Source organism: Hypomesus transpacificus, chromosome 3 (genome assembly GCF_021917145.1).
Source record: "Hypomesus transpacificus isolate Combined female chromosome 3, fHypTra1, whole genome shotgun sequence".
Classification (NCBI taxonomy): domain Eukaryota; kingdom Metazoa; phylum Chordata; class Actinopteri; order Osmeriformes; family Osmeridae; genus Hypomesus; species Hypomesus transpacificus.
The window spans coordinates 364,344-389,466 of record NC_061062.1 but is presented as its reverse complement, the minus strand read 5'-3'; the positions used below and the strand labels follow the sequence as shown (position 1 = coordinate 389,466).

Below are 25,123 nucleotides of genomic sequence, written 5' to 3'. Positions count from 1 at the left end.
TCGGTAACTCCCTCTGTCTCATCCATAACGTAAATATTTTCAGAACCCTTTTCCTTTTTGTAATTTTATTTTACACACAATGAAGAGAGGAGAGAAAGGAGACAGGAGTAGAGGGAAAATGAGAAAAGAGAAGCCTAAAACAGAGTTCATTAAATAAGAGCACAATAGAGTACATTTGAGTCCTCATCAAGTACTCATCAATGATGCATAGATAAAATAAAAACGTAATTTTTTTTCAAAGTAAAAGTTTTTTTCAAACATATTTTTTCTACCTTTAGAAACTTTCATTTTTTTAACTTTTAAAAGTTTTAAAACCTGATGTTAATGAAAACAATGGGGTTCTTCCTCAACTGTTAGAATTGAGGTTATGAGGGATGTTTACATGTTACATTACATTTATCTAATGTCTATTGGTACTAAGGGTGCAAATACATAAAAACAGACATAAGAATTAAAAAAAAATTGCAGTATAGCATAACTGGAAATTATTGAGTTTGTTTTGATTAATCAAATGATTCATGTGTTTTTCCATCATCCACTCATCCCAGTAGTAACAACAATGTACAATGTACAAATGTAAAAACCTTGAAACCAAAATCAAACTTAAAACTATTAACTGCTCAGGTAGACTGGGGATCTTTGTCTTTGACAGTGTGACACCTCCAGGTAATCCGTCGCTTGATGGTCTGTCTGGGGACATGTAGTGGTCTATCTGGGGACATGTGATGGTCTATCTTGGGACATGTGATGGTCTATCTTGGGACATGTGATGGTCTGTCTGGGGACATGTGATGGTCTGTCTGGGGACGTGATGGTCTGTCTGGGGACATGTGGTGGTCTGTCTGGGGACATGTGATGGTCTGTCTGGGGGCATGTGGTGGTCTATCTGGGGACTGGTTGTGGACTGGTTGCTAGCTGGTGGTGGTCCCGGACTCCAGCTGACTGAAGCTGGTGGTGTAGGCATCTCTGAGAAGCTGTGACAGCAGCGTGTCAGAGAGCTGGGTCTGGCTGCCCAGCAGACGGTCAGCATTGGAGGAATCCCCCGGGGTGGTGTCTCCTGTCCTGCAGCCACTCCCCAGTGTACAGCTCCTGCTCTGGGCCTGCACACACTCCTCCAGCAGGGTCCTCAGCTGCTCCTCCACCAGGCCTGGGGGCTCACTCTGCGCACACACACACACACACAATCACCAGGTGAAGTCATGGACTGGATGTTATTCCTCTATTATATTGTTATGGCACATAATATGGCATTTATCTGGTGCTTTCATCCAGAGCAGGCCAGTGTGTCATGATCATAACAGGATGGATTCCCATGAACTGATGCTTTCGATATTATACGGATTCTTCTGGTTTCACCAGTAAAGACTAAACATCTTTAAAAGCCCAGTATCAATGAAACCTGCTACTGTCTGTGGATCCTACTCGACACAACCTCCCCCTGCAGACACATTTCAGAGAGACTTGGTTCCAATAACTCCACATGAAGCGCTGCTTCCCCTGCTGACCTGTGATTGCGTAGGTATTTCAGGATGATTAACTGCACATCCAGAAGTCCCCTGTGCTGAGCTGGACAGCACGGGCAGAAACACTTCCAGTTGCATATAAAACTTCCAGTTGGACACCAAGTTGTTTTCAAGCAGATAAGTCAGAGTTTTCCCAGAGCCTTATGGGAATGCAGGAGTTCAAGGAGACAAATCATCTTGGAGAAATATAGGTTACCAGGATGACAGATTTCAAATGTCTATAACTGAGAGATATACCAGACAATAACCTTAACCCTTTCTCATTTTGAATAAACTCCACAAATATATTTCTCTATCTTAATAACCCAAGCACCATTCATCTCTGACCTCCGGTGACCTCTACTTTAGTAGTGGTGGTTCCAGGTCTCGTGTAGAGAGACACACGTGTGTTCATCCACCCCACAGGGAAGTCCAACACAAACACATCTCTTCGGGGCCACCTCGGCCAAAACCATTACAGCTTCTCAATCATCAGCCTTCTCTCTTTCTGACCACCCTCTGACACTATGACGTAGTACCTGTCAGATGTCCTACTCTAACCCTGCAGAAGGCTTCTAGACGGCAGGCTTCAGGTCATGATGAGGTGGTGTGCTAGTATACTACTCACCTAGAGCTCCTGGGACAACCTGGGTCGTTCTGTCCCCACTGACAGGTCAGAGGTTAAAGATCCTCGGGTGACATTGAACTGAGTCTACCCCATCCCTCCAGACCCTCCCTCCAGACCCTGCCTCCAGACCCTCCCTCCAGATGCTGCCTCCAGGAGCCTGCCTCCAGGAGCCTGCCTCCAGTAGCCTGCCTCCAGAGAGCCTGCCTCCAGACCATGCCTCCAGACCATGCCTCCAGGAGCCTGCTTCCAGGAGCCTGCCTCCAGGAGCCTGCCTCCAGGAGCCTGCCTCCAGGAGCCTGCCTCCAGAGAGCCTGCCTCCAGACCCTGCCTCCAGATGCTGCCTCCAGACCCTGCCTCCAGATGCTGCCTCCAGGAGCCGGCCTCCAGGAGCCTGCCTCCAGATGCTGCATCCAGGAGCCTGCCTCCAGGAGCCTGCCTCCAGGAGCCTGCCTCCAGGAGCCTGCCTCCAGATGCTGCCTCCAGGAGCCTGCCTCCAGAGAGCCTGCCTCCAGGGGCCTGAGAAGGGCCAGTGCTCTGGATGTGTGCTGATAAGAACTGTGAGGGCATTAGACATACTTGACCTTCCATACCTAACCAACCGTCTGGTTGGTGATTCAGAGACAGGATGGCAGTGTGAGCAACTCTAAATGAGCTGTTCTGCAACCTGACACCACCACCATTAAACAATACAGAACTATTACAGGCATGTGAGGGCTTAGAGCGTTCATAAATTAGGATTTTAAAAACGTGCCCCCATGGACATTCTATCAGCGGCGTAACAAGGACTTGGCGGGCCCGAGTGCAGATCTCACCAACGGGCCCCTTACCGACCTATCGTCAGGCGAAATTATTGAGTTTTCAGTTTAGCGATGCGCAAGGAAATTTAGGCTACTCATGATGTACAATTAAGGGTAACGACTGCTCCTTCTATGTGAAGATAGATTACGGTTTTCAAAAGTGAACGGCTCTGACTCGCGAGTCTCTGGCTCTAGATTATGCTTGCTACAACACGGAATGAGTATAATGGAACAGTCAGTCATGAGCCGACGTATCTGCGACATTTGAAATAGAGCACAGAGATGAGAAGAAAATCTGATCATTTACCAAGGCTTATCCGACGTTATGAATGACGTTTCGATCTGTCATGTGTGCTATCTGGGTACTAGTAAAAAAAAACTGTCACTTCGATGGTGAATATTTGATTTTATGTTCGTTAAATATGCTAGTTTACATTTAGTCTATCTAGCTTCAGCTATTTTCCGACTACATCCTGCACATAGTTTACTATATCTAACCTGGCCGCTGCCTGGTAGCCTAGGCCTATATGTGCATTTTTATGACGTTTAATAGCCATGTCAACTGCATACACCAGACAGTAAACGTTATGTAATTATTAGCCTACCCTGGTGGCTGAGTTTCACACTCATTGCTGTTGCCGAGCTGGGGGTCAGACGTAGCGTCCTCTTCAACACGCTTCGCCACAATCCAAATGAGGATAGTTTTGACAGCTTTGCCCCACTTACAAATTGCTCTTTTCGTTCCTGCCGCTTTCTGGAGCCACTTTTATGTTAAAGGGCATGGCATGGGGTAGCCTAATTCGCTTCAAAACGCTAATGCAACACAACTGTAGTATCCCAACAACAACTGTCTGTGGTATTCCAACAACTGGATGGGAACAATCGTGTGTGGGTGGGCGGGAATCTTTGACAACAATATTACCCAGACATCCTTGCTATTTTTCGAGGGCAATATTACTTAATAAAAACGACATTTGTTTCATTCAGCAAAAGGCCAATGAGGAAAAATTAATTATTTGCTGTTGTTAACACTGACTGTTTTTAAAATGTTTATTGGGCAGGTGATAGCTCATAATTCTGAATAACTGACACCATAATTGAGAAATGTTTGCGAATTGATAACACTGGATCATATGGGATCTTCAACTTACGGTTTTACAGCGGTGCAAGGGGCCCGGTCAGATTGCCTCAAGGGGCCCGGTCAAGTTGTCTCACTTTAACGGTGAGATCTCCTTTCGCCACGGGCCCTAGTGCAGCTGCACTCCTTGCACTCCCTATAGTTACGCCACTGCATTCTATATTAATGACCATCGGTGACTTTAACCAGTCCCATGTCAATACAGAGAGAAAATAGGAAGGTGGGGAGGTTGGAGGACAGGGGGGTGAGGCTTGGGGAGTCTGGTGTGTGTTCCCCTGTCTGTCACTGGACAGTAAGCTCTGCACAGCCTGTTCTCCTGAGCCATGCCTGGGCCTCACTCCAGTTACAGCTGCCAGCAAACACAGAGGAAAGTGCTGTGTTGACAGGAAAGCCATCCAAAGGAAATGAGAGGTGAATTGTTTCAAAGAGCTGGCATGTTTGCAGACTGTACCCTCTTATAAAGGTAACCACTGAAACAGGAACCAGGCAGTTCAGCTTGGCTAGACACTGATAGAGCAGAGCTGGGTTATCAGACCGGGTATTGGAGCAGAGCTGGGTTATCAGAACGGGTGTTGGAGCAGAGCTGGCTTATCAGACCGGGTGTTGGAGCAGAGCTGGGTTATCAGACCGGGTATTGGAGCAGAGCTGGGTTATCAGACCGGGTGTTGGAGCAGAGCTGGGTTATCAGACCGGGTGTTGGAGCAGAGCTGGGTTATCAGACCGGGTGTTGGAGCAGAGCTGGGTTATCAGACCGGGTGTTAGGGTAGAGCTGGGTTATCAGACCAGCAGTCTGAGTCCAGTGGGAAGCATGCTTACAAGCAGACTCCCAGCAAAAGGAAATAGAGCACCTTGTGGTCGGCTACCTGGCCTCGACAGCCTCGTCAAGAACATGTGAAATATGAGGCAGAGATGGCAAATCCATAGATCCTGATGCAGACTGAGACTTTCACTGGAGCCACAAGGCCACGGCATCCTGATCTAGCTATACACTTTCAGTTTCATATCAGCAATGCCATTTATCACACTTGCGAATGAAGACTCTCATTTCCCACACACATCAACATCACCTGACCTAGTTCAGGGTTTCAGGCTCCAGGAAGCAGGTCCTCTGGTGGAGGAGGAGGAATTCCTTCCCGAGAAGGATATCTGTGACCTGATATCTTTGGAGATCCATCAACATCTGCCAAAACATCCCGTCACACCCATTAGAAACACACTAAAAAGTGCATGCCCACACACCCCTCAGCCTAGATGACCTCACAGAGGGATCACTGTTCTCCCGGCTGAGTTAGCAGGCTAGTTCCCCAGACTGAGTTAGCAGACTAGTTCCCCAGGCTGAGTTAGCAGGCTAGTTCCCCCGGCTGAGTTAGCACGCTAGTTACCCAGGCTGAGTTAGCAGGCTAGTTCCCCCGGCTGAGTTAGCACGCTAGTTACCCAGACTGAGTTAGCAGGCTAGTTCACCAGGCTGAGTTAGCAGGCTAGTTCACCAGGCTGAGTTAGCAGACTAGTTCACCAGACTGAGTTAGCAGGCTAGTTCCCCAGACTGAGTCAGCAGGCTAGTTCACCAGGCTGAGGTAGCAGGCTAGTTCCCCAGGCTGAGTTAGCAGGCTAGTTACCCAGGCTGAGTTAGCAGGCTAGTTCACCAGGCTGAGTTAGTCCCACTAAAGTCTGTAGTGTCAGAAAAGTAAACAAGCTACTGCAAAGTAGTTAGACTTCTCCAGTATAAAATCTAGACCCCACTCCTTAGCAGCAGCCCCATAGCCGTCCTCCTGCCCTCATCCAGCCGGGGAAAGATTCCAGGAGGTGTAGCTCCCTCCCTCCCTGTCTCCCCACACGGCCCAAGCAGGGCTCTTTATTAAAGCCATCTGAGGTACCCGGCACCACATTCCCCCGGCCCTCCCTCCAGGATGGAGCTTCCTGGACAGGCCAGCGGGGAACAGTGTTACAAAAGCAGGCTGGCAGAACAGAGGGGCTTGTGTGCGAGGAAAACCTGAATACTGAACATAACAGATTTAGTACAGTCCCAACATGGGGCCCAGAGAAATATGCAGGAGATGAAGAAGAAGATGTTGTGTTATATTTCCTCTCAGCCTAGCTCTACCTGCTCTGAACAGACATGTTCCTCGTGAGTACATGGCAGGCCTCTTCAGTCAGACTGTGCAGAAGGAACTCATGGACAGTGAAGAGGCTGGTATAACAAGGTGTGGTGGCACTAGGCTGAGTTTCTGAAACTCAGCCCAGTGAGACAGACACGACTGATGATGTTGGAGTGCTAAAATGCTCAGCTCCTCCTGTTGATGAAGGCAGAGCGCCAACAGAAGGTTTGAGAGGTCAGGCTGTGTGCTGATGGGAATCCCAAGTACCAAACAGACTGTCTGAGCTCCTATAAGGTCCTCCCTTTTGAATAGATCTAATCTCTGTTTTAAATATGTGGAATAAAGCCAGGGGAGGTCAGACAATGAGAATAAGACAACGTGTCTGTGTTTACCCGGCTCTCTCCTGCACCCACACACCATGAGGTGTTATCAACACACAGGCTCTCTCCTGTACCCACACACCATGAGGTGTTATGAACACACAGGCTCTCTGCTGTACCCACACACCATGAGGTGTTATCAACACACAGGCTCTCTCCTGTACCCACACACCATGAGGTGTTATCAACACACAGGCTCTCTCCTGTACCCACACACAATGAGGTGTTATCAACACACAGGCTCTCTCCTGTACCCACACACCATGAGGTGTTATGAACACACAGGCTCTCTCCTGTACCCACACACCATGAGGTGTTATGAACACACAGGCTCTCTCCTGTACCCACACACCATGAGGTGTTATGAACACACAGGCTCTCTCCTGTACCCACACACCATGAGGTGTTATCAACACACAGGCTCTCTCCTGTACCCACACACCATGAGGTGTTATCAACACACAGGCTCTCTCCTGTACCCACACACCATGAGGTGTTATGAACACACAGGCTCTCTCCTGTACCCACACACCATGAGGTGTTATCAACACACAGGCTCTCTCCTGTACCCACACACCATGAGGTGTTATCAACACACAGGCTCTCTCCTGTACCCACACACCATGAGGTGTTATCAACACACAGGCTCTCTCCTGTACCCACACACCATGAGGTGTTATGAACACACAGGCTCTCTCCTGTACCCACACACCATGAGGTGTTATCAACACACAGGCTCTCTCCTGTACCCACACACCATGAGGTGTTATCAACACACAGGCTCTCAAACGGTGTGCAGCTGGAGGAGAGGTCTTTCAGGGGAACAGGAAGCAGGAAGTGGTAGAGACGCAGACAAGGTCAGGGTCAGGGACAAATCTAAATGAGGTGAACAAAGCGTTGGGAATGTCAGAATAAGTGCATCTGCATCACTTAATATGACTGATTAAATAAGAGATATTATACAAGCAGTCAGTGATCCACCAGGACATCCATCACTGCGAGGAGCAGCAGGGGGTTTTCAGTCATAAATCTATGACCTAAACATATACAGTTTAGCTTTACTAAGCCTTTTAACATGTCCCTGCTCCCCAAATTGTTGCATTCCAGGGAGTCAGACTAAACAGGCCTGGAGGTAGACAAGCTCTCTGCCTCACAGCGTTAGAAGCCTCCTGCTATTCCAGCTAGTTTACAGCAGTTAGGGCTGATGTGGCAAGAGGATCGTTTTTCCATCCTTTTCAACTATTCAAAAAAAATAAAGAATTACATTTCAGAATGGAATGTCTCTTGTGCATGAGCGTCACTTGGGAACACCAACAAGCTAAAGCAGTTTCATCCTGTTTAAAACTGCTCAGTCTGCTAGTAAGAGCCTCACACTGGAATGTCTACTCAGAATGTCCCAGAGTCTATTTTAAGGCTGCAACACCAGAAGTTGTCTCAACCTAATTACCCTGCAACACCAATTATTAAGGGTGGTGGTTTTGATGTTCAGTCATCTAGCCTTCATTAACGAACTTAAATCGTGTTTTGTTTCTCACTAACAAGCCCAAGAATAGGCCTCAGCTTCATGGCTGTCTTTATGTGGGGTGTGGTGGTTTAATCACCTCAGTGTTCCATGGGAGCCTGGAACCTGATTCTGTTCATGCATACATCCAGCTGTGTCACCATGGCAATCCCTTACGTCAATCTTTAAAAGACTAAATTGGGATCAAGACTGTTAAGCTTTGTCACTAAACATTTGTTAAAACGCACATTTAAAGATAAAGATGATGCCATGAAGCCCAGAAGGGTATTGTGTGAGGTCGTACAGTGACACAGATACATGACTTGGTGCTCTTATGCTTTTTTTGCTGCACAATAAATTACAGCAGATGAAGAAATCAAATCAGCCTTTGTCTCAGAGACATGATCGTGATAAGCGACAGGGCTTTAAGGAAACATTTTCGTAACCCAGGTTCACAGGTTTCCAGAAGATCTGGAAATATAATGGGAGGGAAGAACGACAAGGACCCGTTAAACTCCTTGAACGAAGGCCATCAACAGAGTTAACAAGGTCCCAAATGAAGTATGTGGAGTTTGTCCAGGACGTTTAATTAAGGTTGTTAAACGACGTTGAGAGAACCTTAAATGTTCCACAGCAATCACAAAGTAATTGTTACCTTAAGTCATTGGACCAAACTTTATTACAGGGCAGCAGTTTAGTGTTTAAGTGCTTGATTGTTTTCAGTGTTATATTTACTACAGTGACAAGAATGAGGTACTTTGTATGGTTGGTATGTGTGTGTGTAGAGAGCGCATAAGAGTCCATGTGAGTTGCTGTAAGTATTCTGTATGATGAATGCATATGCCTTCCTTGTGTCAGTTTGTGAGAATGAGTGTTTAAGAATGAGTCAAGACTATGGTTATGCCCGTGTGTGTGAGTGGGTCTGTGTGTGAGAGAGTGTGTATGTGAGTGTAAGAGTGTGTGTGTGTGTAGCAGCTTTGAACTCACAGTCCGCTCCTGGCCCTGGCCCAGGTTCTCCAGCTGCTGCTGGATCTGTTCAAGGCGCCTCTCCTGGTCTCTGCTCTCCCTGCTGTCCTGCAGGACCTTGTCTCCGGGCCGGGACCCCCTGCTCTCCCAGCTAGCCTGCTGCACCTACAACACAACACAGCCATCATTCTCACAGCTAGAGGTCAAGTCTGACAGATGTCACTCTGGTCAGCCGCATCAAGGCTGCCACAAAGGGAGGAGTCCCCTCACAGAGAATCAGAGAGAAGTGTTTAACAAATGATCAGTCATGTGCCATAACGATAACACATTAAAGCTGTCAAATTAAAAGTGTAGTGAAGCATGAGAGATGGAGAAAGGCCTCAGAAGAGCTGAGAGCCCACAGCACCTCCTGGGGTCCAACAGGAAGGACATCTTTATAGAGTCCACGTGCAAGTGAGGGGGCTCTCAGTACAGCACGACTCGTCCAAAGTAAACCATGAAAATAGGTCAGGAAAAGGGGGCGTCGGGACGCTGCGTCCTGGCTGCAGGATGCCTATCCCTCAGACGCTGCGTCCTGGCTGCATCATATAGTAGTACCAGACAGTGTCATATAGTAGTACCAGACAGTGTCATATAGTAGTACCAGACAGCGTCATATAGTAGTACCAGACAGCGTCATATAGTAGTACCAGACAGCGTCATGTAGTAGTACCAGGACAAGGGACATTGTTCTAACATTGGAAATGTAAAAATAAAGTTGGAAAAAGGATTACACAAATAAGGGAAAGTGACCAAAACCTGGGCTCAGGTCGTAAACTGGCCTCTATAAATACAGTCTGAGAGGACAGCACAGCCGCAGCACAGCAGCAGTGATGTGGCAGTGGGAGGTTGTTGCTGTCACACGGCTGTTTTGGTGACAAACCAGCCAGCTGTGTGTTGAGGACGTCTCCCTCTCCCTTGGTAAGAAGGCTCTCCTATGGGTCAACTCATACTGCTACATTGATGGATAATTCATAAAACTGCGACATGTTAAGTGAGACTCACTGTCTGGCAAATGGTAGGTTATAGGAAAATGGGGATTGAAGAAGATTATTATGTATTGGGTTATGAAGTTCCTTAATCTGTTATGACACGTTTACGATTATTCTGTTTATTATTATCACTTTATTCCGAGCTGAGCTCTGACTATGATAAGGGTCCATGGGATCCATGGTCTTATTGGCTTGTGGAGGATCTGTCCACTCTCCTTTCCTCTAACCGAAACCCTGGCAGGGTGTTCCTGATCCGTCTACACTGAGTTAAGATGCATGGATACAGCAAGCCAGTGTGGCTGCAAGCCTTCCACCCCCAGAATGAGAGAGCCTGTGTGGGCTTGTCTATCGGGTGACTATCTGAGGCCTTAAAAGATGGACATTATTAGAGACCTTCAGACAATTTCACTGACTACATAAGCTGGACCAGGTTGGCCCAGGCCCAGGTTGGACCAGGCTGCTGTCATGCATTAGTGATGAGCCCATCGTACTGAACGAGGCAAAACCAGAAGTCTTGTGTCGTTTCCTGCCCATCTCTCACCACTAAGTACAGCTTCTAAAAAAGATCACTGGCGGAGACCGTTTATTTTGTTTGGAAAAGATGGCTTATTTTGCTTTACTTTAAAGAATTACAAGAACTGTAGTCTGGAACAGAAATACAATATATAGCCTAGACTTATTTTGGAGATAATGGAGGTGATTATTTTGAATTACTCTGCCACAGCTATATGGACAACTTTCTTTTAAAACACTTGTCCGATTACAGCAACATCTATTAACATACACACAGCAAATCAGTTCAGCATTCCTCATTTTAATGAGAAATTCATAGCCAATGTACTTACATGGCCGTAGTTCTGGAGGGAGAGGGACTTTAAACAGCACTTTATTCTCCTTTTTGCCCTCATTCCTCTCACACAAGTGTATGTCATCGGACGGCCACTTCCTACCATGTATCCAGGGCTGACAGCCCAGTATGATCATTGCAACAGCAGGCGTGCAGCCTTACACCACAAGTTCAACTGAGTTAATGCAATTGGCAGACATTTCATCTAGATTAAGTGGTTTGTTGAAATGAGGACACTAAGGATCTGAAACATATCGACTGATGTTATGTTCCTACAAGCAGGGAAAGTAAATCTCACTTACAGTATATACTTATTCATCACTTGTAAAACAACAGACGTTTTTTCCTTGACCTTAATAGATAACAGATACATCCTCTCTCTCTAGACAGCCTGTTTATAGCTGTTGGACAGGCTGTTATTGCAGCCTGCCCTGGACCCCTGGAGATCACAAGGCATGCCCTTCCACCAGCAGACTCTGGCTGGGCTTTCTGAAGGTCGGCCAGAAGCTAGTCGCTGGCTCTCAACTCAGACGCCACTTGACTTGCTGCTGAATACTTACTGATATCTAGGTCAGATAGTTTGGGGAAGCCAAAATAATCAAGCCTTTGTTTTTCTTCTAAGGGAATAATGTCAAATAAGATGATAGTTAACATGGAAATAATCATATTGGTAATATTGTGTACATTAAGATATCAGAAACCTGCTCTTGTCAGCTCCCAGTCAATACAAACCCCATCAAGCAGCTAACTCCGAAGATCATTATTGTTGCAGCACTTGATCCACTTCCAATCAGGGAAATCAAACTCAACTTCAACTTGGCCATTACATTTAAATTTATTCATTAAGCAGACACTTTTATACAAAGTGACTTCCAAGAGAGACCTTTACAAAGTGCATACGTCACTGATAATAACAACAAGATGGCCCAAAAAAACATTGCAAGTAGCCAAAACATGAAGCACATATTGTGAACAACCAAAATAAGTGCCAAAGGGAAGAACCATAAGAGCATGTAGTTAAACAAGTTACAATTAAACAATGTTTAATAATAAACAATAAACACAACAAAAGTAATTTTTTTTTACAACTGAGGGAGTCAGATGGCTGAGCGGTGAGGGAGTCGGGCTAGTAATCAGAAGGTTGCTGGATTGATTCCCCGCCGTGCCACATGACGTTGTGTCCTTGGGCAAGGCACTTCACCCTACTTGCCTCGGGGGGAATGTCCCTGTACTTACTGTAAGTCGCTCTGGATAAGAGCGTCTGTTAAATGACTAAATGTAAGGTAAATGTACATGGTCATTTGTGTGTGAATGAGGATATACTGTATTGCAGCAGATAATATATTTACTAATTCTGTCATTTCTATTCTCTCTGTCATGTCCAGTATCCACGTCTGGTACTGTTTCTGAGTTTGGCTCTAACAGAACTGGGTTAGTAAACATGACCTGGATAATCCAACGTGTCAGGTGTAATCAACAGGGTGACCTTGAAGACGGTGATGACAAAGTGTGGTGTATTAGCCCGGCTTCCAACAGGCTGAAGGACACACCTGATGTCCTTTAACACGCTGAGCCAGGCATCGCTGCTCAGGTGAACTGATTAACGTGAACGTGCTTCTGAAGAAATCCACACTCCCATCTGGCCCAGCATCACCAGGCTCTGTGCTACAACAGCTTCACTCTGGACCCAGGTTGTGGTCCGCAGTGTGAGGAGAGGTTAGAGGGTCTGCAGTGTGAGGAGAGGTTAGAGGGTCCGCAGTGTGAGGAGAGGTTAGAGGGTCTGCAGTGTTAGGAGAGGTTAGAGGGTCTGCAGTGTGAGGAGAGGTTAGAGGGTCTGCAGTGTGAGGAGAGGTTAGAGGGTCTGCAGTGTGAGGAGAGGTTAGAGGGTCCGCAATGTGAGGAGAGGTTAGAGGGTCCGCAGTGTGAGGAGAGGTTAGAGGGTCTGCAGTGTTAGGAGAGGTTAGAGGGTCTGCAGTGTGAGGAGAGGTTAGAGGGTCTGCAGTGTGAGGAGAGGTTAGAGGGTCTGCAGTGTTAGGAGAGGTTAGAGGGTCCGCAGTGTGAGGAGAGGTTAGAGGGTCTGCAGTGTGAGGAGAGGTTAGAGGGTCTGCAGTGTTAGGAGGGGTTAGAGGGTCTGCAGCTAGAGGGCACCACTGAGGCGAGCCCTGAGGGGAAGTTGCTCCAGCAAGGTCTGTCCTCCTCCTGCCAGCGTCACAGCTGCATCCCTACTGGTAGCAGATCCATCTCACAGACGGCAGCAATAACAACACAACTAATTAGGTCACGGTTGCACTTATGATCTCTCAGCTTGTTGTTTTTCCATGCAAGTCATGACTGACAAAAAGTGACTACACAAAATTGCTGTTACTGGGAATTGTAGGGTGCCTGCCAAACAAGACGGGTATTTCCTGACACTGCAGGAAGCAGCATGGACCAGAACAGAGGGCTGTGGGCCACAGCCCTGTTAGCCCTGTGTGGTCCTGTCTGTCTGTCTCTCTCTCTGTCAGGGCTGTGCGTGTGTGTCTCTCTCTCTCAGAGCTGTGTCTCTCTCTCTTTCAGGGATGTCTCTCTCTTTCAGGGCTGTCTCTCTCTCTTTCAGGGCTGTCTACCTCTCTCTTTCAGTGCTGTGTCTCTCTCTTTCAGGACTGTGTCTCTCTCTTTCAGGGCTGTGTATCCCTCTCTCTCTAAGGGCTGTCTCTCTCTCAGGGCTGTCTCTCTCAAGGTTGTGTGTGTCTCTCTCTTTCAGGGCTGTGTATCCCTCTCTCTCTCAGGGCTGTCTCTCTCTCTCAGGGCTGTCTATCTCTCTCTCTCTCTCTCAGGGCTGTGTGTGTCTCTCTCTCTCTGTCTCTCTCTCTCAGGGCTGTCTCTCAGGGTTGTCTCTTTCTCAGGGCTGTCTCTCTCTCTCTCTCTCTCGGGGCTGTGTGTCTCTCTCTCTCTCTCAGGGCTGTGTGTCTCTCTCTCTCTCTCAGGGCTGTCTCTCTCTCAGGGCTGTGTCTCTCTCAGGATTGTCTCTCTCTCAGGGCTGTCTCTCTTTCTCTCAGGGCTGTGTCTGTCTCTCTCTCAGGGCTGTGTCTCTCTCTCAGGGCTGTGTGTCTCTCTCTCTCAGGGCTGTCTCCCTCTCAGGGCTGTGCTACGTGGATCCAGGCGACTTGCCAACGCAGTCCACATGCCTCTCAACAAGCGCTGAGGCAGCCAGGATCCAGCAAGCTGAGAGGACTCAGGAGCACTGGGGGAGGGGGAGAGGGAGGAAAGCTCACAAAGCATGTTGGATAGAGTACTGGACTAAATCTATTGATTGCTGTATATTTCCAATTTAGCTTTACAGGTGTGACATTTAACGAGGAAGGGTCAAGCTAAACCCTTTAGATGATGTGCATGTGGTTGTGGCTTTGAAAACTTCTGTCGGTAAACTCTGTTGAAAGATGAGTGGGATGTCCTCTCCAACCCTCAATGTTCTTTAAATATTCCCAAACTAACCTCGATTGACCGGTTGATCCTGCTCCAGTTGAAGCAGCTCTGGAGACCAGTATCACCAGCCTCCCTCTGTACCTCAGTCCCCAGTATCACCAGCCTCCCTCTGTACCTCAGTCCCCAGTATCACCAGCCTCCCTCTGTACCTCAGTCCCCAGTACCACCAGCCTCCCTCTGTACCTCAGTCCCCAGTATCACCAGCCTCCCTCTGTACCTCAGTCCCCAGTATCACCAGCCTCCCTCTGTACCTCAGTCCCCAGTATCACCAGCCTCCCTCTGTACCTCAGTCCCCAGTATCACCAGCCTCCCTCTGTACCTCAGTCCCCAGTATCACCAGCCTCCCTCTGTACCTCAGTCCCCAGTATCACCAGCCTCTATCTATACCTCAGTCCCCAGTATCAGGAGCAGAGAACACTGCCCAAACAATGACACACAGATATAACTTAGAAGAGGCATTGTAAGGAATATATTCAATGCTTTCAAGTCTATCCAAAGCATCTGGACCAAACAACTACTGACCCAAGTCTGTTTTTTTTTTTGCACTCTGCCTTGAAAGCTGTTTTAGCAACACTAATGTTGTCAAGCACAATATCTGACTTACATTTCAGCTGATCTTCTACAGAGACTTTATATCTTTAATTTAAGAGACAGACTGTGGAAGATGCTGTGTTGGTGATGGTGTGCAGAGTGCCAAGTTATCCATCCACACACGTACACAGGACTGCAGGGGAATGATGTCATTTCCTGTCCCACTGCTGAAGTAATTGCTACTTCAATAATATTATTTGTCAAAGTTAGAGGAGATGAGCAGCTTCTCACAAAAACCCATTTTCCAACTTCAAGGTGAATGGCTCACCATGTGTGATGAATACAGCTGCCATGTTGTGTATCCTACGGTCCACTATATAACACCAGTTTTCATGTCTGAATAATAATTCTTAACCAAAGCTGTAAACACCACAGCTTCTAAGGGAAAACACCAATGGGAAAATAGTTCATAAAGAGACAATAAAGTTTGAGATTACAGGGCTGAAAGGGTGTGGAGTGTAGTTGTTTTACTCTGTTTCTGAATGGGAATGTGTCCCACTAAATGACAATGACGTCTACATTCTCCTGTGGACGAAATATAGGCTATAGTCTGTAACTGGATGATGCATTTATATCATCCCGAACAGGTGTTCCTACCATCTCCGCAGCCAGCAAGAGCTTGTGCTCAACAGTTCAAATCTGATTTACCAACAATGTATGCTGGACTGGATACTAGAGCAGTTACCCAGGAACAGGCTTTCTTGTTGTGTTTTTTTAATATTTCAATAAGAAATGTATTCCTTTAATATCCAGGCTATAAATGCTACGCTTATCTTTCCAATGGCAAAAGATGAGAGGAAATCAAGCTGATTTGTTGAAAATTCCACTGGCCTGATTCTACCATGACAATTAGCCTAGGCCTACTCTATTCTGGTCATACTGAAGCCAAGGCACACAATGTTTCTCATAAAAAGTACAGAACAAAGGTCTCAGAGTACAAAGAAAGGGCCTACATAATGTGATCCTGCTTAATGCCAGTGTATTGTCACAACTGTCACATCGGCAACCATCTAGTTTTGTGTAGCCTAGTCCTTGTTATACAGAGTTGAAGTAAATAGTGTAAAAATGTCTTGTGGGGGAACATTTTCTTCAAATACATTGTTCAAATTGAAACGATACACCAAGCTGTGTTTGCAGTGCGCCTGTCTCAGTGCGCCTGTCTCAGAGCGCCTGTCTCATTGCGGCGGCCTCAGTGCGGCGGCCTCAGTGCGGCGGCCTCAGTGCAGAAGCCATGTGGAGGACAAACTGCGCTGGTCAGAAGGGTGCGGCCTCCTTGGTCTATGACTCACCATCCAGTCAAACTGGTTACCACATAAAGAGGTTGAGGGAAGTCACTGCTTTGCATCCAAAATATCCAACCAGCCATCACACGAACAGCCGTCACAGAGTTACCAGAAGTTACCAGGTAAATATATTCCCAGATTAAAGCCTGATTGAATGAAGGATGGTGTTCAATCAGATACTGTTGGAAAAAATAACGATACGTTCCATTACATCAGCTCTTCCTTCTACCGCCTGTTTCTAGGAAGCAGGAGGTCTTGTGTCTCTAGGAAGCAGGAGGTCTTGTGTCTCTAGGAAGCAAGAGGTCTTGTGTCTCTAGGAAGCAGGAAGTCTTGTGTCTCTAGGAAGCAGGAGGTCTTGTGTCTCTAGGAAGCAGGAGGTCTTGTGTCTCTAGGAAGCAAGAGGTCTTGTGTCTCTAGAAAGCAGGAAGTCTTGTGTTTCTAGGAAGCAGGAGGTCTTGTGTCTCTAGGAAGCAGGAGGTCTTGTGTCTCTAGGAAGCAGGAGGTCTTGTGTCTCTAGGAAGCAGGAGGTCTTGTGTCTCTAGGAAGCAGGAGGTCTTGTGTCTCTAGGAAGCAGGGGGTCTTGTGTCTTTAGGAAGCAGGATGCAGAGGACAACCCCCACGCCATCTTCAGTCCTCCAATCAGAACGTATGTATCCTTGTGGTTCAGCTTCAGCTGCTCTGCTGTATGCACTAATGCCTCCAAATGAGAGAGGTTGTTTCTAGAGTTGGCATCCCTCCATCCTGCCTGCCCTGTCATTACAGCCCTGCCTCTGCTGGGAGGCTGCCTCTGCTGGGAGGCTGCCTCTGCTGGGAGGCTGCCTCTGCTGGGAGGCTGCCTCTGCTGGGAGGCTGCCTCTGCTGGGAGGCTGCCTCTGATGGGAGGCTGCCTCTGCTGGGAGGCAGCCTCTTCTGGGAGGCTGCCTCTGATGGGAGGCTGCCTCTGATGGGAGGCTGCCCTGTGGCAACAAAAAGGCTTGGCTGGTCTACTGGTACAACACTAATGGCATGAGTTCAGACCCCAGTAGAAGTCCTCCTGTAGAAACACACTACGTTATGAGTTCAGACCCCAGTAGAAGTCCTCCTGTAGAAACAAACTACATGAATCTGAGTTTGCTGAAGTTGGATGCTCATATTTTCTTGGGAAAATAAATCCCCGGTTTTGGCTGCTGGTGCATGGAGAGTCAAGCATTCAGACTCATCCAGCTTTGATCCCATGATGTGGGGAGGATTCATAGAGGAGTAATGCAATAAAACATCAAATGTAACAGCCCGCTGATGTGATGTGTCTAAAGAAAGATGATTCCAGCAGCAATCAGTGGGTGTATTTGACGTTTAAGGTTATCGTGCTAATTAAGAAACATGTCAGACACAGGGAAGAGACATGACGCTTCATCCTACTGGAGCTCCTGGTTATTAAGAACCTTTGTTCGTGCTGTGTGTGTTTATGTGTGTGTTCATGCTGTGTTCACGTGTGTGTTTGTGCTGTGTTCACGTGTGTGTTCATGCTGTGTTCACGTGTGTGTTCATGCTGTGTTCACGTGTGTGTTCATGCTGTGTTCATGTGTGTGTTCATGCTGTGTTCACGTGTGTTCATGCTGTGTTCACGTGTGTGTTCATGCTGTGTTCACGTGTGTGTTCATGCTGTGTTCACGTGTGTGTTCATGCTGTGTGTTCATGCTATGTTCATGTGTGTGTTCATGCTGTGTTCATGTGTGTGTTCATGCTGTGTTCATGTGAGTGTTCATGCTGTGGCATGTGAGCAGGTTGCTCCAAAACTCCCAAACGGTTTCAATCAGGAGACTGGTGGAAGACACAGCAGAGAAGAAAGGCAACCACAAAACAAAAGCATATTTAGTTTTACGACCACGCTTGGATTTGCCGCTTTTGAAGCTGAATAAACGACCACTCTCAGTGATTTACTGAGAGTGCTGTCTAACTTTAACTGTAGAATATGATTTAGGCAGGTTGGAAGTGACCTTTTTTATCTTGATAAACAGCTACCATGGCACGGACAGGTTCTTCAGTTTGACCAAACAGTTAAACCAGGGCGGCCCCCTGCACCGGCCCCCTGCACCGGACCCCTGCACCGGCTGCCATGTCATCATGGGTCTGGTCAGGCATCATTAATCTCATTACTCTAACTTTAACCCCATTATTCTCACCTCCTCTCACCTCTCCCTGCTCTCTCCTCTCACTTCTCCCTGCTCTCACCTCTTCCTGCTCTCACCTCTCCTCTCACCTCTCCCTGCTCTCACCTCTCCCTCCTCTCACCTCTCTTCTCACCTCTTTCTGCTCTCACCTCTCCTCACCTCTCCTCTCTCCCTGCTCTCACCTCACCTCTCTTCTCTTCTCACCTCTTTCTGCTTTCACCTCTCTTCACCTCTCACCTCTCCCTCCTCTCACCTCTCCTCTCTTCTCTTCTCACCTCTTTCTGCTTTCACCTCTCTTCACCTCTCACCTCTCCCTCCTCTCACCTCTCTTCTCTTCTCACCTCTTTCTGCTTTCACCTCTCTTCACCTCTCACCTCTCCCTGCTCTCTCCTTTCCTCTCCTCTCACCTCTCAACTAAGAATGCCAACCAGAAGTGCCAACAAAACATATTAAATTGAGTTGAGAAGAGAGACAGACCGGGAAAGAGAAGGAGAAAGGAGAGAGAGATCAAATCCCATAAAGAAACGATGCGTCGTCCAACACTATAAGTACTATACAGTCTAAGGATGTTGAACCAACTTGTTGTTCCAAGAATGAGATTCGGGGGCCACATGTTTTCCATGTTGTGACTCAGTAAGTGAAAGAAGGAAACAGTACCCAGGGTGTGCGAAACGTCATCCTAGAAGGCCGAGTGATTTCAAAAACATCTTCTCCAGTGACAGCCTGGGCAGATGAGATGTCTGACCAGAATGCCATCTGGTGTAAATGGAGCGATAAGGCTGGGAGATATCTGCAGTGAGCTCATGTCTAGGACCAGACCCAGGGTAAATATGCACAGATGTAATAGCGGACATGTCCCATCGCTTAAGACTTCCATTACAAAGCAGATCAAGTGAAGGTTTGATACGGCCTTTAGGCCGACAGACAGAAGCACTAGTTCAGCCTTAACTTTAATAGGCCTACCAAATTGGGCCTACCCAATTTGCTGATGTTATGATTTAACAAGAGGAAACTATGCTACTTCAAGCATGGATCTTGTGGAAAGATTGAGTCGACTTGTAGTTCCAGTGTTATGGCAGAATCTCACCCAATCCAGAATGTTAATTTGGGAGGGTGTGGGCTCCTGGAGCCCTATAAACAAACCAGTTTACAAGACGCTGCAGCTGACTACCCACTGTGTTGACCTTGGAATGAGCTACAACGCCCTTGACTTACTGCAGTGCTAGATGCTGCTCTCAGAAGGTAATGGCACATTAGTGAACCCAGAGCTCCAGACAGTGGGGCTGTTTAGTCCTACCTGGGGCAGGTTGTGCTCAGGATAGGGGCTTCTCACAGACAGAAAACCCTCGACAGGAAGGAGGAGCTGGAGCCTGGCGTCGAGGTGAAGTAGCTGGTCTAGCAGGGCTGGTTCTGGGGTGTAGCCCTGGCCACATGGAACCCTCAGCACCCACCCTTCTCCCTGGGGACACACAGCCACAGCTCTGGTTCAGCACTGGATGCCTCCTCTGAATATGAACAGCACTAAGTGGAAGTTGCCTGCACCTGTTACATTGGAATATATCTTATTCACTTTGGCAAACAAAACTCATATGGAGGGACAGTCCAAACCTGACCAGTTGGCATTCTGTATTTCCTCTGGAAACACACACACTGCTGATCACTGTGTTCCGAAGGAGCGTGCCAAGAATTCCCTTAACGGAAAATATTTAACAATCGCTTCTGCCTCACCGTGGGGTGAGGGGGGGGCTGTCCTATCGGGTCCAGAGGGGGGGGCTGTCCCATCGGGTCCAGAGGGGGGGGCTGTCCCATCGGGCCCAGAGGGGGGGGGCTGTCCCATCAGGCCCAAAGGAGGGGGCTGTCCCATCAGGCCCAAAGGGGGGGGCTGTCCCATCGGGCCCAGATGACATCATAATGAAGCAGCGAGGGGGAGGCTTCCCCATCAGGCCCAGATTATATCATGATGAAGGCTGGGAATGGGCAGGGTGAGCTCATCTGGGCTGGGTAGAGGATGATGTAAGAGCTGAACAGCAGCCCTGGTGCTAAGCTCAGTCTCAGCAGGTCTGAGCCAAGCCTTAGCTGTCATGTCAGCTCCCAGTGATGGTGAGGAGGGAAACCTGGACATGCTCACACAGTACACCCTGTGACTTGTGAACTAGCACACACACCCAGGACCTGAAGCCAGGTCCAGGGCTTACTCCAGCTGTTTTATATGGTGTTTTGATTATGCGAAACTATTCATTTGAAGTTGGACTAACTTTGTCACTGTATTTAGAACCAGACTTCAGAATCCAGCTGACTGATTCCCATGTCTGCTAATGCATCTCTTGGTGCCTTTTCAAAGGCTTTCTGAAATAAATTGCTTTAAATACTGTCCATGAAAGGATATGAGATCAAGTTCAGAATAAGGGTGAGCCAGAGAAAACCAGGTTAGAGCACCAGCATGTTCCGCCCTACTGTAGACTCCAGCTGTAACCTGATGTAGGAGACAACCATCTCTTGCATCTGTTGGTGAAGACCCAGCATTTCCAGGGCCCTGTGTCTGTGTCCTGGATGAGTATCCCACCCAGGTAACCAGAACATGCTGGTAGCTTGTTAGCCATGGAGACAGAAGCATCAGTGAAGTGTATCAGGAGCCGGGAGAAGGACACAGATCAGAGGTCTGGGGTTGATTAGGAGTCCTGACGGAGTCTGCCAAGTTCCCTGTCTGGATCCTTACACACCAACACGATTACAGACCTGGACCTCTGCTGTCTGAGTCCAAGTGACAAATGTGTTCCCTGGTAAATGGCCATTCATAGCAGCACGCCTCACAATAACAGGAAGTCTTCGTCTGACCCATCAAGAAAACCAGGCATCTGCTCCTCTCTTGGTCTGATAGCCGTGCCATTTACTGCAGCGTTGTTCTTAACCTTTAGATGAGTGAGTTCTAAATATTACCGACGCTTCCACCAGAGTGAGTTATTTTTTCAAAACGAAAGTTAGCTAGCTTTAGTTAGCTTCCGTTACCTAGCACCCTCCTAATTGTAAATTTTGAACCCATACTATAGCGTTTGTCATATAGTTTTTGTCTATCGGAAAATAGTCTGTTGGAATGTTCAGAATCACACACGTGTGACGGTACTCTGTGGGGCCCGCTTTCGAACGATCACATATATGTGACGCTACTAATTAACGGGTTAAAGCTAAAGAAGCACCCATGAATACAGCACCAGACTGAGTCCTGGGAAGGACGTGCCAGGGCAGCATGCTGATGAGGGGCAGAGCGGGCACACCTGATGTCCCCAGAGTCTGTGGACAGTGAAACACGGCCTGCTCCGGGAGGCACACTCTCACCTCTTGAACCTTCAAAGGAGCAGAAATGCATCTGGACTGCTATTTCATAAGGAGAATTTCTCACATGCAGGCTGGAAACATGGAAGTGACCTAGATAAGAATTGACCTTTAGCACAAAGCTCCAGCATCAAACAGAAGGAGGGCAGGTGTGAGATCTTCCAGAGATGTCTCTCTTTTCACATCTGCTTCATCAACATGAAAACATCTGAACAGTCCAGAGCTGCAGACAGTATGTAGGTTATAGAACCTTTACATGTAGTACAGTTATAGACCCTCCTCAGGTGGTGTGTGTGTGGTGTGTGTGGTGTGTGGAGTGTGTGGTGTGTGTGGTGTGTGTGGAGTGTGTGGAGTGTGTGGTGGGTGGTGTGTGGTGTATGGGGTGTGAGTCCACCTCCCAGGCTGCTGGCCCAGCACCCTCCTCCTCTTCCTGGATGTCCTTGAGAAGCTCTGCCAGGCGAGTCTTCTCCTGCTGCGTCATGGCAACCAGGGCTCCTGCACTGCTCACCAACTGTAGACAAGGAGATCAATCTTCGTTTCCCAGTGGGAAAACAAACAGCCGCGAGTCTCGTCCAAGTCATATCACATACCCAGACGCTGGCCTTGCGTGAACTCTGACATACCTTAATGTTTTTCTTCACAAAGTCTTGTTTCTTGTTGCTCCTGAGAACTCCAAACACACTTCCCTCCTCCTCACCCCCTCCAGGTGACCGCGTGTTGCTGCCCTCCTCCTCACCCCCTCCAGGTGACCGCGTGTTGCTGCCCTCCTCCTCACCCCCTTCAGGTGACCGCGTGTTGCTGCCCTCCTCCTCACCTGTGTGGGAGGTGAGGGAAGTGTTGGAGGTGAGGCATTCTAGGACTGTGACAGGTCCACACAACCCAGCCTCATCTCATACATGTATGCAACTTAGAATTAGCCTTCCAGTTCAACTGAATCCAACTTAGTTCAATTAGCATTAACAGCTTCGGTTAAAACATTTTTTATCGCCATTGATAACCATTGTACATTTATTCAACTTATAAACCTCATTGATCTGATTATGATCACACATAAATTCAGGCGTGAAGCAAGTAAAAAACAGTGTGCCAATCAGACATGTTTACTGACCAAATATCGCTATAATTAGACTTTTTAAGATCCAGCATTAGTTGCTTTCTTTGTGGTATTGTCCACTTATATTACTTATATCAGTAAAAGGACTGAGATGTTGTTACTCTGAACTATACCGCCATCTAGTGTACAATGCAAAAACAAACCGTGTGACATCAAAACTGTCAAGTTGTCAAGTAAATCAACATCCTGTTCTCTGACATTAGTTAAATTTATCCTTACTTCCTTCCATGTGTGTGGTGGCATCCTCATAGTTTTGTTCGGGTACTTGTGTCCCAAACACAGGAACAAAGTGATCTTTCTCTGTGGATTCATGACCTGGTTGGGTGTGAGAATGTTACTGTAGACCTGCAGCCAGTTTGTGGAACTGTTGTATTTGTACACGTCTCTGAAAAATCAACCTACCATGGGTAGGAGTCAGGGACAAAAACATCCGTGTGTTTTGGGCTTCATCTGCACTTTCAGAAGATCGTATGGGCTTTATCTGCTGCAGAACAGAAGGATGGGACATGTCATCTACTCTAAAAGGCCTGCTGCTTGTACTGCCCTAGCACCATGGTTCTCTCACCTCTAATGCTAGGGCCCTAGCTCCATGTTCAATCCACCCCTGTTGCTAGTGTTGCCCTAGTGCTGCCCTAGCACTATGTTCTATCCACCCCTGTTGCTAGTGTTTCCCTAGTGTTGCCCTAGCACCATGTTCTATCCACCCCTGTTCTGCCCTGGTGCTGCCCTGGTGCTGCCCTGGTGCTGCCCTAGTGCTGCCCTGGTGCTGCCCTAGTGCTGCCCTGGTGCTGCCCTAGTGCTGCCCTAGTGCTGCCCTGGTGCAGCCCTAGTGCTGCCCTGGTGCTGCCCTGGTGCTGCCCTGGTGCTGCCCTAGTGCTGCCCTGGTGCTGCCCTGGTGCTGCCCTAGTGCATCCCTAGTGCTGCCCTAGTGCTGCCCTGGTGCTGCCCTGGTGCTGCCCTGGCTCCATGTTGTCTCACCTGCAGTTCTTGCCACAGGGTGTGATGGAGCTCTTCACTCCTGCGCTTGACTCGTTTCTCATTAGAAATCCTCAAGGCCAAGACTTTGTCAAGTCTTTTCATTTTAGAGATGGCCTTTTGGATCTCCAGGTCTTCACGCTCATCCTCAAACATGTCTGTGGAGGAATCTCAGGAAAGAGAAGAAATAGAATTTAAAAAGTGCTGCAACACCCAGAGGAAGTAGTTAGGAAGGAGAGCAGACAAACGTTCACAAACATCTGTGTTCTGAATAAAGAGAGATCTTGTCCCCTGGTTTTCATGGTGGTTTATTTGCACTTTACATTTGTGTGGTTATTGTGGCAAATAGTCATTGTTATATGCTATAATCTGATATGTATTTGGATGTAATTGGAACAAAATTGTTTCTTCAGGAGAAATGTAAATGAAATGTTTCATATCATTAAATAGGCTAGATGATACTAAAAGGCAGTTACCTTTTTCAAAGGAATTACTTCCAACATGAAAGTTTTCGTTTTCATCTGAACTGGTGCTACGGTCCTGATGATATCGGGAACATTTGACAGATTGGGATGAGTTATGTAACAACGTTTGTGCTATTCTTTACATAGCATTAGTAGACTAGCAACCAATTCATCAAAACGCTAAACCGAAGGAGCTGTACTTTTACCTCAATACTAGCATCTGGGCTATCGCTGCTCAGAACAACAAGGGACATCGGGCTGCGCGGACAAACTCTTACAACTTCAGATAATGACACACTGGATACACGGCTACCTGGGCGAGAGCGTTCACTTGATGCAGGACGGGAGATGTCATCTAAATTTCCTTTTGTGATGTCCATCTGTGTAATATCATACACAAAACCGTTAATTTAGCTAACTACCACTTTCTGTGGCAATAGTGGTATCCAAGGACGCGATTGCTAAGGGGAAGCCAGCTTGAAGTCACGTGATTCTGATGACGCATGAAATTCGGATTGATGGCAGGAAGTGAAAACTAAGTAACTACAGAGAATGTGCGTTCGACATGACCCGACTTCATGCGGCGCCGCAGCCGGCTGCAGGCGGCTGACTTGAAAAAGTGCATGTCACTGTCACTGTGACGTCGCCATCAAAGTACCGTGAGATCGATTCGAGAACTGCCGGCTGTGTAGCCGAGCGCATTTTCTCAAGAGCAACTGCACGGGTTCAAGTGACGACACAGCTATTTCATGATTGGCCAGACTCACACACGACAACTTTGACGCGTGTTTTGGAATATTCGGACACCTTCAGTTTCGCCAACGCTCAAAAAAGTTTAATTGAATTAAAAATGTGTTGAAGAAAG

The 25,123-nt window shown here is 47.5% G+C and overlaps 1 protein-coding gene across 3 annotated transcripts; it reads right to left on the bottom strand.

Moving 5' to 3' along the window:
- Positions 1 to 71: 71 nt before the first annotated feature.
- fsip1 (fibrous sheath interacting protein 1) lies at positions 72 to 24,872 on the bottom strand. Of its 3 annotated transcripts, none has more exons than XM_047018428.1 (10): positions 24,465 to 24,872; positions 24,271 to 24,334; positions 23,798 to 23,964; positions 23,222 to 23,300; positions 23,039 to 23,134; positions 22,329 to 22,519; positions 22,100 to 22,216; positions 19,673 to 19,834; positions 9,030 to 9,173; positions 72 to 1,160 (listed from the first exon to the last, which is right to left on the bottom strand). In XM_047018428.1, the coding sequence occupies exons 1-10, from the start codon at positions 24,636 to 24,638 to the stop codon at positions 912 to 914; spliced, it is 1,443 nt and encodes a 480-aa protein (XP_046874384.1). In that variant the 5' UTR covers positions 24,639 to 24,872; the 3' UTR covers positions 72 to 911. The 3 variants fall into 3 exon arrangements, with proteins under 3 accessions (XP_046874384.1, XP_046874385.1, XP_046874386.1); XM_047018429.1 differs by having other exon boundaries at positions 23,798 to 23,952; XM_047018430.1 differs by lacking the exon at positions 19,673 to 19,834.
- Positions 24,873 to 25,123: the final 251 nt, after the last annotated feature.

What these genes read in the sequence shown, in the direction of transcription:
- fsip1 (XM_047018428.1), bottom strand. Translation starts at nt 24,638, where the DNA reads ATGGACATCACAAAAGGAAATTTAGATGACATCTCCCGTCCTGCATCA. An exon ending in TTGTGAAGAAAAACATTAAG is followed by an intron (nt 22,217 to 22,328) that starts GTATGTCAGAGT and finishes CCTTGTCTACAG; the next exon opens with TTGGTGAGCAGTGCAGGAGC. An exon ending in CTGAGCACAACCTGCCCCAG is followed by an intron (nt 9,174 to 19,672) that starts GTAGGACTAAAC and finishes GTTGTGTTGTAG; the next exon opens with GTGCAGCAGGCTAGCTGGGA.